Source organism: Sus scrofa, chromosome 14, assembly GCF_054392235.1.
Source record: "Sus scrofa isolate SSC_HxYL_T2T_F1_AM1 chromosome 14, Sscrofa_HxYL_maternal_Yorkshire_Landrace_v2.0, whole genome shotgun sequence".
Classification (NCBI taxonomy): Eukaryota; Metazoa; Chordata; class Mammalia; order Artiodactyla; family Suidae; genus Sus; species Sus scrofa.
This window is the reverse complement of record NC_139396.1, coordinates 125,653,043-125,667,855: the sequence shown is the minus strand read 5'-3', so window position 1 is coordinate 125,667,855 and position 14,813 is coordinate 125,653,043. Positions and strand designations below refer to the sequence as shown.

The 14,813-nt window shown below is 36.7% G+C and overlaps 1 protein-coding gene across 1 annotated transcript in view; it reads right to left on the bottom strand.

The window, feature by feature from the left end:
• Window positions 1-935: 935 nt before the first annotated feature.
• Window positions 936-14,813, bottom strand: part of TNKS2 (tankyrase 2) — a 65,572-nt gene continuing 51,694 nt past the window's right edge. Inside the window, exons 20-27 of the mRNA XM_001926556.8 lie at window positions 14,629-14,711; window positions 13,453-13,573; window positions 11,626-11,723; window positions 10,750-10,824; window positions 7,917-8,022; window positions 6,150-6,336; window positions 4,568-4,724; window positions 936-3,271 (exon numbers count right to left, since the gene is read on the bottom strand). Of these exons, the coding sequence (XP_001926591.3) occupies window positions 3,209-3,271; window positions 4,568-4,724; window positions 6,150-6,336; window positions 7,917-8,022; window positions 10,750-10,824; window positions 11,626-11,723; window positions 13,453-13,573; window positions 14,629-14,711 (890 nt within the window). The 3' untranslated portion in view covers window positions 936-3,208. The remainder of the gene's footprint in view (window positions 3,272-4,567; window positions 4,725-6,149; window positions 6,337-7,916; window positions 8,023-10,749; window positions 10,825-11,625; window positions 11,724-13,452; window positions 13,574-14,628; window positions 14,712-14,813) is intronic.

Sequence of the window (14,813 nt, the reverse complement as noted above, 5' to 3'; positions counted from 1 at the left end):
GGCATGTGGAGGTTCCCAGGCTAGGGGTTGAATTGGAGCTGTAGCCGCCGGCCTACGCCAGAGCCACAGCAATGCGGGATCCGAGCCACGTCTGTGACCTACACCATAGCTCACGGCAACACCGGATCGTTAACCCACTGAGCAAGGGCAGGGATCGAACCCGCAACCTCATGGTTCTTAGTCGGATTCGTTAACCACTGCGCCACGACAGGAACTCCCCAGGAATAAGCTTTAAGGTTTGCCAAAATATGTGTTAGGTGGACTAAATGTCTAAAATGATCTTATGTTACTTTCACCTTAAAGCATCTGAGGCAGGTATGGTCACGACATTGAATATTTCAAACTTTTATTTTTTTTAGTTTTGGTCATACCCACGGCGTGCAAAGTTCCTGGGCAAGGGATTGAACACAGGTCACGGCAGTGACAACGACTGGATCCTTAACTGCTAGACCTCCAGGGAACTCCAATATTTCAAACTTTCATTTTTTCATTTTTATTTTTAGGAGCACACCAGCTGTACATGGAGGTTCTGAGCCTAGGGGTCGAATCAGAGCTGTAGGTGCCAGCCCACGCCACAGCCACAACAATGCCAGATCCAAGCCATGTCTGTGACCTATACCACAGCTCATGGCAACGATGATCCTTAAACCAGCGAGGCCAAGGATTGAACCCGCAACCTCATGGATCCTAGTTGGGTTCGTTATGGCTGAGCCATGAAGGGAACTCCTATTTCAAACTTTTAAACTGCAGTCTTTTTCACTATTAGACTGAGAACTACATTGTTTTCCTACAAGTGTGGTTTATTGTAATCTAAATCCATTCCCCCAAAGACCATTCAACATTTTTACACTATGCTACCCACAGCACGACTATGCTACCCAGAAAAACAAGTGAATAGTTTATTAAGAATTAATAAAGACCACGCTACCCAGAAAAACAAGTGAATAGTTTATTAAGAATTAAATGAGGGTATGGAATGTGATACAGTACAAGTAAGACACTCAAGATGGGTATTATAGTACTACTCACACAAAAAGTTAAATCCCTTCCAAAAAAAAAAAATCACAAGACAAAAGAAAAAACAATTTCATCATTATAAAGTAAGATATTTCATGCAAAATCTTCAAAGAAATCCCCAGCCCCCCCAAATCCCTCAAGCTCCTAACAAACAAAACGCTATCTGAAATATTGCCATGCTAACATATTACCCACAGTATAATCATTCATAGAAAAACAACACACTAATTAAGCAGTGGATCAGATGAAACAACATAGGCTGCAATATCATAAACTCAAAGACCACATGATTTTACATGATAATTCCAGATTCACTCATATAGTGAATAATATGGGCTAAATGTTGAGAGATAAAATACGTAAATATTAACTCCATTAATGCATCTCATTATCTTCTAGTTATAAAACCTGGAAGCTTCCAGAATCTGAAAAATTATATAAAATTTGGCATACTCCACTTGTACTCCAAGAAATGACTTTAGGATCGTATTTGCAATTAATAGAGAGTCATATAAAAGCACTTCATGATCAGGAATTGACCTCTTAAATAATGATCACAATTTACATCATAGGAACAACTCCAGATATGCATTTACTGTGATTAACTCTTACTCAAGACAAGAAACATGATTTTCTAGCACTTTATGTACAAGTTACTGCGGAGGCCCAGTTAATTTAGTTTGAACAAAATGTAAAAAACAAATGTGCACTGGCACAGAGAGTGAAGGAGAACATCTTCATTAACAAAGATTTAAGTAGTTAACAATCTTGCCTTGACTTCTGAGGGAAAAAGAGTCAATAGACTGCCAAGCTGTAACTCATGTCTCAGAACCAAGATGCTTTAGCATATTTCATGGAAAAGATAGCTTTACGTTAAAAAACAGGAATGGCATTTAATGGGACAGTATTCCCCTCTACAGCTGCCAAACAAGCCTGGTCACCAGGTGGTACACAAGCAAAGCATATTTCCAATCGGGCATAACGTCCTAAGGAGGCAACCCAGGAGCAGAAGCACCCATCTCACTGCTCCTGCCCATTCAGGAGGCCAAGAGAGAACTGGGACACCTATATTTCATGGTTTTGGGCTGAGCTTACCTATGGTGTGTAAGAGTAAGGACGAAGAAAAAGAACAGGAAAAAAATACTTAGGAGAAAAAACTACCCACTCCCATTTGCTATTTTTTTTCTCTTTAGATTTAAGGAACAGTTTAGAAAAATTTCAGGATTACCCTTCTCACCTCTGAAATTCAATGTCTTATTTACATTCCATGAAGAGAATACTATAATTGCTGAGTGGCAGGATTTAGCCTCTCTAAAAAATAGAAGAACTTGCTCTAATTTTCCCAAAATGATGTGAGAAAAATTTTCCAATGTGCGACCCAGAGTTTGAGGCCAGTAAAAAAGTGTCTTTAATAATCAGGACCATGATAGTTAGAGCTCTTTGGAATGTGTGTTTTACATAAAAAATTATCACAAATTAAACTCCCAGAGTATTCATGAAACAAGCTGTTAAATAGGAAAGACTTCTAATAAGAGATATATGCTTCCATTAGCAAATTAAATCTGATAAATCAGTCTTTCCCAACAGACAATGTCTCTGCTAACAACTCAACATAGCCTCTGGAATCAAATGTAAAAAGATCACTCAATCATGATGATGCAAGATGAAGTACAGATGAGCAGGACATATGAAAAAAATCTGTAAACCGCTGTAGTTCTAAACAGTAGATTTATATTACAAAGCAATGTAAATAAATATTGGGCTAGTACAAAAGCTCTTATTTACAGTTTTACAAATGAAACTGTATTCAGTGTAAAGGCTGTGCTTTAAAGAACACAGTACTCTATTAGTAAAATGAGTTCTGTTGAGGGGAATTACAGTTTCTGTTAGAATCAATGTATAATGTATAAAAGATTCAAGTTAACTCTGTTTATAATTTAGTACAGACAAACCCAGTTTAACCTGGAATGGCATCTGTTAAAGTGCTGAAAAAACAGGAAATATTTAGAAAACACTGTACATTATTAAAGCTTTATCAAGTCAGAATGCTAAAACTCTTTCACATTTTTTATACTTTTGCCATAGGCTTGTGGACAAGATGATTTTTCTCAGCAAAGGAGTAAAACTTACGAGGCCACCAGCCGCTTAGATGATTTTAGGTTCAGTGGTGTTAGTTTTTTAAAACGACTATTTATCCATCAACCATACCTTCAGGCCTTACAATCTGGTAAGTAATTAAATACTCTGGATAAGCCTGAAAGAGAAAGATTAATTCAAATATTCGTAAACAATTTTTTTGAAATAATTATAAGAATTCTTAATTTTTAGGGAAGAGGTTCTAAATTAGTGGTGTGGATCAGAATCATCAAAGGGCATTTTCTCAAAACAGCCTTTCCTTGATTCCGATCCCTTAGATTTTGAATCAGCAACTCTAGGATGAGTACTAGACATGTGTTTGTCTGTTTTTAATAATTGAGGTGATTCTTTTCTTCTTTTCCCTTATTCTTTTTAGGGCCGCATGTGGGGCATATGGAAATTTCTGGACTAGGGGGTCAAAATGCAGCTGCAGCTGCTGGCCTGTGCCACAGTCACGTTGGATTCGAGCTGCATTTGTGACCTATGGTGCAGCTTGGGGCAACACTGGATCCTTAATCCACTGAGCAAGCCCAGGGATCAAACTCACATCCTCATGGGCACTAGTCGAGTTCTTAACTCTATGAACCACAACAGGAACTCCCAATAACTGAGGTGATTATGATATATATTCCCACTTCAGAACACTGTTCTAGAGATGCTTTTGACTGGGTCTGTGTAACTAAGAGCAAGATGGAATTATACATTTCTTTGCAACATAACTATTAAATATAGGAGTTTGATTAACTATATTTTTACAAAAGCTAAAAAACTCCCTCCAGTATAGCTGACAAAATATGAATAAGGTCTATAGGTTAGATATAATATTATACCAACATGGAGTTCCTGTCGTGGCTCAGTGGAAACCAGCTTGACTAGCATCTATGAGGCTGCAGGTTTGATCCCTGGCCTCGCTCAGTGGGTTAAAGATCCAGCATTGCCATGAGCGGTAGGCCAGTGGCTATAGCTCAGATTTGACCCCTAGCATGGGAACGTCCATATATGCTACACGTATGGCCCTAAAAAGACCAAAAAAAAAAAAAAAAAATGTATCAATGGTATTTTCCTGACTTTTAACAACTTTAAGAGGATGCTCTTGTCTTTAGGAAATACACATTGATGTATTTAAGGTAAAGGAACATGGCTATAACTTACTTGAAAGCATTTCAGGAAAAAAACCTGCATACACACATACTCAGGAGGGAAAGAATGAAGAAGGAGAATGAGAGAATGCTAAAATGTTAACATGTGGAAGATCTGGGTAAAGGGTATAAAGGAATTCTCTTCACTATTTTTGCAACTTTTCTGTAAGTCTAAAATTCAGTTCTTAAGGTAATATATTTTGTCAATTTAAAAGATTAGTAAGAGGTTAAATATCTAAAGCCTTTTTGAAGATGAACAAATAGAATGGAATTACCTGTTCTCCTCTGTAAATAACATATTCAGCTAATGCTAGGCCATTTACACTGGGTCGACCAGTGACTGAATGATGTCCTGGAGGAGAATGTGCCATTTTCATTGCACTGAACTGCAGGAAAGACTTTCCTAAGGTTACCCGGCAAAAGAGCAGCTGTCTGTAACACATAAAAAGGAAAATCACTTTCTCAAGAAAAAGCAGTATATGACAATCTTACATACACTGCATAAGCCTTTTAATGCATTTATATACAAACACTTTTTTTCCCCACCAGTCTGTGGCATCTACACAGGCCTTAGTAGGTTTTTTTGTTCTTTTGTTTTTAAAATTAGAGCCACACTTGTGGCATATGAAAGTTTCCAGGCTAGGGGTCCAATCAGAGCTGCAGCTGCCAGCCTGCATCACAGCCATAGCAATGCAGGATCGGAGCAGCGTCTGTGACCTACACCACAGCTCACAGCAATGCCAGATCCTTAACCCACTGAACAAGGCCAGGGATCAAACCTGCATCCTAACGGACACTTACGTCAGGTTCTTTAACCCACCAAGCCACAAGACACTCTGGCATTAATAGTTTTTAAAGCTCCCTGGGTTATTCCAATGTGCTGTCAAAGCTGAGAACTACGGCTCTAGGGTATCCAGGTCAGAAGCATCACCTAGGAACTTGATAGAAATTCAAGTTCTAGGGCTCTACCCCAGACCACTCAGGAGGCATGGTCTTGGAATTTGTGTTTTAACAAGCCCTCTAGGTTGATTATGAGCTTGCAATGTTTGATGGCTACTGTTTAGAATCTTTACAAGCAGTACCCTAACTACAGAATAATTCTCAATAATTAATCTTACTTGATGGTTTTATCAATTAGGGCCACGTTATTTGAATGATTTTAAAAACTGAGTTAGACTAGGGTAACTAGAAGTAGGAAAAAAATACAAAGTAGTTCCTTGGTAATAATGTGCTTTCTAAAGGGACTGTTGTCTTTTATTATAACTTTTTAAAGTAATAGTATCACAAATTGAGGATTCCACTCTTCCACAGTGGAAGAGAGACTCCCTCATGCATTTCCGGGAAATGATTAGGTCTAGCAAGTAATGACATTTTAGCATTTGAATACTAGATTTTTTTTTTTGGCTATGCCTGCGGTATGCAGAAGTTCCAAGGCCAGGGACTGAACCTGAGCCACAGCAGTGACAAGGCCAGATTATTAACCACTAGGCCACCAGGGTAACTACTAACTCCTGAATACTAGATTTTTTAGAGTCCACAGTCTCATATTTTCAAGGGCCACAATAAAATCTCTTTCATGCCCAGTGATATTTTCCATTCCATATTCTTTAAAGCACCATGTGTTCTAATGGTTAAATAAGCTGAAGAGACCAAGTGCTTTGAACTGTGCTTGGCCTATACAGATCATTTAATTATTAGCTATTATTACTGATGAGAGGGCCAAAAGCAACCTGAAGCATGCCTACCTTGGATATCTAAAGTTGTCAGAAACAATGCCTTGCCCTGAAAATGCCTCCAATGTAAAACCAGTTCTTATTTGATTCTTATCAAAATAAATGAAAACAAGTGATCTCTTACCTGTGACAAATGTAACAAGATCTGTCTTTGTGAACTGGACACCCAGTACCTCCTCCAATTCCATAAACATACTGATTGCTTTTGGAAGAGTTCTCAGCAAAGTAGATCCCAGCTCCAAACATGCCTCCTATGTAGGCATGCCTTTCATCGAAGCCTTTATGGATAATTGCATTCACAAAGGGAGACCCTAAAATGGATAACAATTTATTTTTTTCTTTTTATGGCTGCACCCATAGCATATGGAAGTTCCCATGCCAGGGGGCAAATTGGAGCTGCAGCTTAGAAGTGGCCAAAGTAATCTTTCCACGCTCATTCTCTTCTTTATACCTCTTCTCTCCTATCCATCCACTTCTCTGCCTTTTATCACTTGCTAATACCGGATTCCATCTGCAAATGTGGCGTGTTCCTTCATTCCCTACATATTGACTTTCTTCTTCTTCCTTGCATGTGTGTCAAGAAGGTGCCTAACCTGGGAGGGGGAGGGATGGATTGGGAGTTTGGGACTGGCATATGCACACTGAGGTATATGGAATGACTGGTCAACAGGGACCTGCTGTGGCACAGAGAACTCTACCAAATATTCTGTGTTCTACTTAGGAAAAGAATCTGAAATTGAATGAATGTTTGTATATGTATAACTGAATCACTTGGTTGTAGAGCAGAAGTTATCACAACCTTGTAAGTCAACTATACCTTTCAATAAAACTTCTAAAATGGAAGGCAAAAAAAAAGAAAAAAAAAAAAAAGAAGCTTAACCAAAGGGGTGGAGATACTGAGCAAGGGAACCGGGCCAGGGAGTGGAGTGAGGAAGTGAGTAGAAAAGGCAATATAACAACAGATTCATTAAGATCAGTGCAGAGACTGGAAAATACACTGAATTCCATTTTACAGAAATGCTGAATAGAATAACTTACTTGATCTAACTTGGAAAAACCAAAACCATTTCTTTTTATAAAATAGAATAAAATCATTCATTACAACCATCAAGCCAATACATAAATAAATATTATGCTCTGTGCCAAGAGATTACCATGATCATTTTTAGGGTTTTGGAATGAGAAGTAACATTTAGATATTATATACCAATTCAGTCTGCTATGGCGATTTTACCAGGGGATTGTGAAATTTAAATGCTATGTTTTATAAAACTTTACTCTGCAATCAAAGGCAAATGAAGGCACAGATTGGAGCTATTATAAGCAACGTGTTTGAAGACCTGATAAATACTACATTAACATTCATCTTTGCCATAAACTTGAAAGACCAATCAACACCTGCCAACTTGCAACATAAACAGGAAATTTCAAGAATGACAAGTAATGGTGCTTTCAATTCAACAAAAGTTCTCAGAAAACTCCTCAGATTCAATGATAACGGCTCTTTTAACTGAAGTTAAATGCAGTCTTGACACTTAGAGAATAATTTAAAGTCAGAATAGGATGTATACATTCTTCTAAAGCAATTTTCAGAGCTTATTTTGATTTTAATTTTAATTCAATCAAGCAGTTAAAAGTAAAACGCACCATTTTTTCAGAGTAACTATATAATAAAACCTATTATACAAAGAAAAAATGAATAAGTCAACATTCTTACTCTATATTTTTCCCATTAAGATAGCCTATTTATAAACCATTCATTGTAAAATACAGAAATTCAAAACAGGTTGAAAATATAAATATAAATGTTAAAATCAACCAAAATAATTTTTATTAAAAAAAAATGAGATGTAGAGGAGGATGATGGTACAGTAGAGGAGAGGAATCTTACCATGAAATAGCATTCTTTCATTTGCATGGTTGTGGTTTTCCTCAGAAACTTCTTTTCTCCTGTGAGTATATCTTTCCCACAGTTTCTTGTTACAAACTTTCTGAATCTATAAACGGAAACGAGAAAAATAAAATCTTCAGGTCACAATAATTGTTTAACCACTTGTTAATTTTAACCAAAAATGAGCCCCATATGGCTAGAAAAGAAGCTAAACTTTTTTTTCTGAAAGACAAATTATGTGTTATTTTTAGTCAGCTAAAAAATTTGGCCCAACTATAAAGACGAAAATAGTTACATTTTCAAAATCAAAAACTACAAACGGCAAAAAAGCTATATAGAGTCTTATATAAAGGTCAAGAGAACTGTAAGCTGATTAAAATACTTCTGTTCTCATTACTTTAGTATCATCACTAAAAAATTCCAAATAAGACAGGCTGAGTTCTGTATAGAAGTATAAGAAAGAGAAGAGCATCTTTGCCCCACTGCTTTATCTGGCTCAAAGGACCATCTCTGTTTTTAATTAAAAGCATTTGAAATAGCCACACCAAACACATACACACCAATGTCCCTATCTGCTCCTTCTGCCTTTCCCTATCTCTCCGAGTCCTATAATTTTTATCTGGAGGAGAGTTAAAGATGGATGCTAGTTTCATTAGTATTTCCAGGGTCGAAATTTACAATCTTAGTACTGGTTCCTAGCTATATTTAAGGGTGCTACAGCCCCCTGCTGGTCCGACAACAGCAGCTGGTGGTTTTAGTCTTGGTTGAAATTAACTCAGAGTACCATACAGCCATAAAATCAAGGAACAAAACTGACATAAACAGATCTAGTTAATGTTGAAAAAAAAAAAGGAATAAAAATAAGTTTTATAATCGCAACTGATAAAAAAATTCATTAAATATTGTATTAACGTACTTTTAAAGAGGAAGGAAAGAACTTTTTTTTTCAAATTCAGTAATTCTGGAAATCAAACACATATTCTCTCTTGCCCTTACCTTTAACAAACATCTACACATTTTGTTCCTGCTTGCAGACAATATGGACTTGAATGAAATTTCCCTGTAGTAGGCATAATTATTTGTCTTGCTAAAAATTGACACATATGTTGATGAATAGAAATTCCAAGATGTCATTCTTATGTCATACTATGATATGAACTAATGAAAACAGTTCTCAAAATAATGACCCTCTCACTTGAATAATGTACACTCATTTTAAATCAACTGATTTTTAATAGTATGAACACAGCAATCCTGATGAATATTTTAAAGTATTTGCTGATTCAAAAAAAATAACATCTACTACTATACTCATAATAGTATATTATTATGAAATGGTAGTACAACGCAGCTGAGAGATTTGATACTATTAACTTTTGAGTTTAAACTTCAGGTATTAGCAAGATATTGGCTACTTTTTAATTCTAAGTCATATTTATGATTATTAAGACTATATCAATGTGGTTAATATAAAATCATTATACATCTTGGAATTCCCGTCACAGCGCAGCAGTTAACAAACCCGACTAGTATCCATGAGGACGTGGGTTTGATCCCTGGCCTTGCTCAGTGGATTACGGATCTGGCATTGCCGTGAGCTGTGGTATAGGTTGCAGAAACAGTTTGGACCCAGAGTTTAGCCTGGAAATCTCCATATGCTGTGGCTGTGGCCACACACACACACACACACACACACACATCATTATACATCTCAAGTAGAGTATGCACTTTTGCTTGCTACATAGCAACCCCCCTCCCAAAAAACCCCCAGCAAAGTTGGAAAAGGTCCTGAGAAGAGTAATTGATTCTTTTTTTTTTTTTTTTTGTCTTTTTGTCTTTTCTAGGGCTGCACCTGCAGCATATGGAGGTTTCCCAGGCTAGGGGTCTAATTGGAGCTGTAGACGCTGGCCTACACCACAGCCAGAGCAACGGAGGATCCAAGCCACCTCTGTGACCTACATCACAGCTCACTGGCAACGCCAGAACCTTAACCCACTAAGCAAGGCCAGGGATCTAACCAGTAATCTCATGGTTCCTAGTTGGATTTGTTAACCACTGAATCATGATGGGAACTGCACTGATTCTTTAATTACTTGTAAAAGACTGTTTTGGGAAAGATGGAAGGTATAGAGGGCATATTACTGAAATTACAAAAAAGTGGTATGTATGGGGACTCTCAGAAATCTGGAGTAGTTACACATAGGATAAGTTCAAAACAAACAAAAAAAATACCTATAAAGATAGGAGTCCTCCCATGAGCCACAAAAATTTCAACTTTGTGGGAGTTCCTGTTGTGACTAATCAGAAAATGAACCCAATTAGTATCCATGAGGATGTGGGTTTGATCCCTGGCCCTGCTCAGTGGGTTATGGATCTGGCGTTTCTGTGAACTGTGGTCTAGGTTACAAACTCGGTTCTGATCCCACATTGCTGTGGCTGTGGCATAGGCCAGCAGCTGCAGCTCCGACTGGACTCCTAGCCTGGGACCTTCCATATGCTGCTGATGTGGCCCTAAAAAGCAAAAAAAATTCAACCTTGTTACAATGGAGTGCCCTAATAGTAGCTTATATATTTAAAGTCCTAAACCTATAGGATTTATTTTTACCCTGTGATAAATTTTACCCTTAAACTTAAATATTCAGCAGGGGCTGAATTACTGTTTATGAAAATAGTACAGGGACTTGAGGATCTTAAATTTCCAAGGACATATTCTTTCTCCAAAATATCCTTCGATACCATGTGAAAGACTTACTGTGCTGCACAGATCCTTCTATTCTCTGCTTCAGGGTTTGAAAACTATGGTCCCAGCAAACTATTTTCACAAACTTATTACCTTGAGAATATTGTATCTGTTGAAGATTCCACCTGCATGGCCTCCATCCCTGTGCTCTCGGACTGTACTTTGCATCTGATGGAAAAAAATATTTCAAATATATGTGCATTAGCTTTTATGTTTTTCCTGATTTAGAGAACATGATTTTTGACTCATGATTCTATTTTTGAGAATACAAAACCAGTTTTTAATATTTTTGTTGTTTAAGGAATGAGTTCTGTAAGTTCTGTAAAACAAATACTGTTTTCTAGAGATAGCTGTTAGATGGTACAATTCAAAGAGCCTGTCTTTCAACTAAACAATAAACTAGAAAGAACCACACACACAAACTAAAGGAAGAAAAAGAAACAAGCAAGTGCATAGGTGCACTAAACCTATAAAGCACAATTTGCATTCTGTTGAGAGTTGGGAATTTCTTGAGCTTTAGAGCTCTATAAAGTTTTAGTCAACTGTTTATCTTAGTGCTCAACTCACACATACAGGGTGTGGTGTTCTTCGAAGTGCATGACACTATTCAAAGATTTTGACAGATTCAAGAATTTTTGGGAAAGCCAAAAAAAAAAAAATTTCCTGGATAAGTAGCATCCACATGTTCTGGGTCTTGTCAAGATCCTGGACTTTGCAACTGCCTTCATGAAGGGAGGGAATATTAGCAATTTCTTCAATAGAATCCTATGTTAGTATTAACTGTAATGCTGAACCACATTATTAGGATTAAGGTTTACTGAAATGGTGTAGCTTAAATACTGATTTCAGAAGCTTTCCAGGTGGTATAGAATATAGTGACAGTTTAAAAAACCCTGCAAAATGTTCAAGTAGATCTGGAAGCTTCTGGGAAATTTAGCTACTAAACCAGCATTTATTTAAGGTATTTACCTCTTCCTCCACAGACTGAAACTCTTTATCATCAGGAGACAGATCTATGAGAATTGTTCCACTTCCAGAGGTGTTCAGAGTTAAGTATGGATTAAGACCTAGCAAATGAAATCAGAAATTAAAAAAAAAAAAAGGTAAACAAAACCAATTAGCATCAGCCCAAAATAACCACGTCAGCAAGGTGAGTGACTGTCAGAAGCTTGCCACCGGTTCCACTTAGCATATTGGGTATAATATAGAATCCTGCCTTCAAATGAAGATGAGGAAGGTGGTAACTTTATGTAGGAAAGTGACCCTGATGTGGTAGATCAGACACAGTCATTCTGTGCCATAACGTTGCTACTCCATGTAGGAACGAATGTTCCTATCCAATTGTAGCTGGTAGCTCTGCCTCTTAGGGGCAGCATATTTGTCTCTGTCATGGTTTCCTGAGCCTTTCAAGACAGTTTTAATTGCATTTCTACCAGATCCATGTGTTTTCTAGTAGAGTAACAATGTCAGTACAAAACTGAAGGTCTAGTTCCTCTTCATACTAACATTCTAAGGAGCCATGAGTTTTCCCTCCTCTTTATCATATAAAGATTATCTCATAAAATTTTATTTTCTATACTAGAAATGTCAAAGGTTATCTCAAATTTTAAACATTTTGCCCTAGTATATCCCAGGCAAGTAAAGTATATCTACCTTTAATCAATCCTCTCCTAGAATTCCAGTTTAAAGCATTCCTTAGCTTGTACCACCTGATTTTCTCTTTTTTTTTCTTTTTAGGGCCGCACCCATGGCGTATGGAAGTTCCCAGGCTAGAGGTTGAACTGGAGCTGCAGCTGCCAGCCTATACCACAGCATAGCAACTTGGGATCAGAGCCATGTCTGCGACCTATACCACAGCTGATGGTAACACGAGATCCTTAACCCACTGAGCAAAGCTGGGGATTGAACGCACATCCTCATGGATAGTGGTCAGGTTTGCTACTGCTGAGCCACAATAGGAACTCCCCACCTAATTTTCAAAGCTCTCTTTTTTCTTCTTCCAGAGATGGGCCCTATCCTGGATAGCATACATTCTTCCCTAAAAATTCCCTCATTTTTGCTAATGGAGGTGTATCTTTAACTTCAGCTGTACAGCCAGGTCTTCAATTATAGGATACTTCTAACCTTGGGGTCTATCACTCTCTCACAGCTTAACAATGAACCTAAAATGTGGTTACGACACCTAAAACAATTCACCTTTTATACCCTGAACCTTACATACAGGAAATGTTAACAACTGGTAAACAAATACAATTTTCATTTTCCTTAACTATCAACATTCAAGAGAAATAAAAATATTATTCAATGTTGTTTCACTAAGTTTCCTCATTGCTGTTTTCCAACAATTTTACTGCAACAGTTTAGAATTTAACTATTTACAACAAAAGAGATTTACGACATTACTTCATAGGCAGGCTTGAACACCTAGTCATCACCTATTACATTACCTTAAGTTAAGAGAGATCCAAGTTCCAGATCTTTTAAAACCGTACAGTTTTAGAGCTATAATAACTTCAAAAGTGAATGGAAATAACAGAAACAACTTCAGAGCTGAAGCAATGCCCACATTTCTGAATGGCCAAGAAAGTTTACTTAGGTTCATAGAGTTAAAGGCAGCAGCTCAGGAAGCCTAACAGTAGTACACTTAGGATTTGTTCCCAGGTTTCAGGAATTCTAATCAGTACTCTTCTTATTAAATACACTCTTATGAATTTTTAAAATAATCATTCAGTAAGCTGAGGGCTGCCTTTTTGCAAACTGTTAAACTGATAATAGCAATGATTTAAAATGAGATACCTTGTTGTCCAGAGATGAGTCTCTCAACTCCTTTAATTAGCTTGTGTCTATGTCCATAAGCATTGATTCCAATCTCCTTTAGTTCTTTGTGCCCCATCTCAACTAATACATCCAAAGTGATCTTACAAAAGAGGATGAAACTGTTTAGAAGACTTGTTTAGACGACATTCATGTATTAGTGGTCTCACAATGTATTAAGACATACATGTGTTTCAGATTATTTTGAACAATTTATAAACAAAATCACACTAGTTATTAAACTGAAATTGAAAAGCTGCAGCTAATTAAACAGAACGCTGAGTCAAAAACTACCAAAAATACCAGTATTTTCATTCAGCATAAGAACCTGAACAGAAATGAACTACAAAACAAAAATACATTTTTTCAAATTAATCACATTTAGGCACACTATTTTATCTTTCACCATCACTCTGCATCCAAACTATACAATGTCTTAATGTAATGTTTCTACAAACTGAACTACATTGATATTTCAGCAGCACTGTTCAAACTATTCCTTTTACCTCAAATATATTATTCCCACTTAGTGAGACTAAAGACATTTAAAAAATCCTCGACAATTAAGATTTCCTTTCTTTGAATTTCTAATTTCTAAGCCAAACACTTAAATCTTCATATGTTCTTGCTATAGCTCTATAACTAGATCAAAAGTTCCTTTGGGGTTTGAGTCTATAGTAATTATATTTTCTAAAATTAAAAAAAAAAAATCAGTAAATGTATTCTGTCAGAATACTTTAAAACTTTAAATTGGGGCTGTTCTAGAAAAGCCCAGATATACAGTTGGTCTATCTATATGCCTCCTCACAGTGGCTAGCAAAGTCTTAGGCTTAGAGTGGCTAGTGACTGACACAAGTGAACTGAACAAATTGAGCTCAAGGAGAACTCACTTTTAAGAACTGAATAAGCTAAATATTTTCAAATTCAAGAAAGCTATTTTACTGTTACAACATGAGAATCAATTTTTAGGTGCTAATAAACTAAACAAATATTGTAAGATAAAGCCAAATTAGAAGAGTGACTGATTTCCAGGCTAAAAAAAAAACAAACACCCTCCTCACCAATAGGCTGAATGGTTCAGAGCATTTTAAGTATGCCTGTTTTCCCTTTGAGGTTCCAAAAAACACCAAACCAAGCAAAACAATTCATGCTATTTACCTGTTCTCTCTCAAATATATCCATTAGGTGTTCAAGCCCAAGATTCCTTACAAACTGAGTTATGCTAAAATCTACTCCTGGCACTAGAAAATAAAAGAATCAGAACACAGAATTTCATATCAGAATAATGTATATTAACATTATAAAGCAAAGTTTTGTACTATTATTATATGCATGAAAAGTAT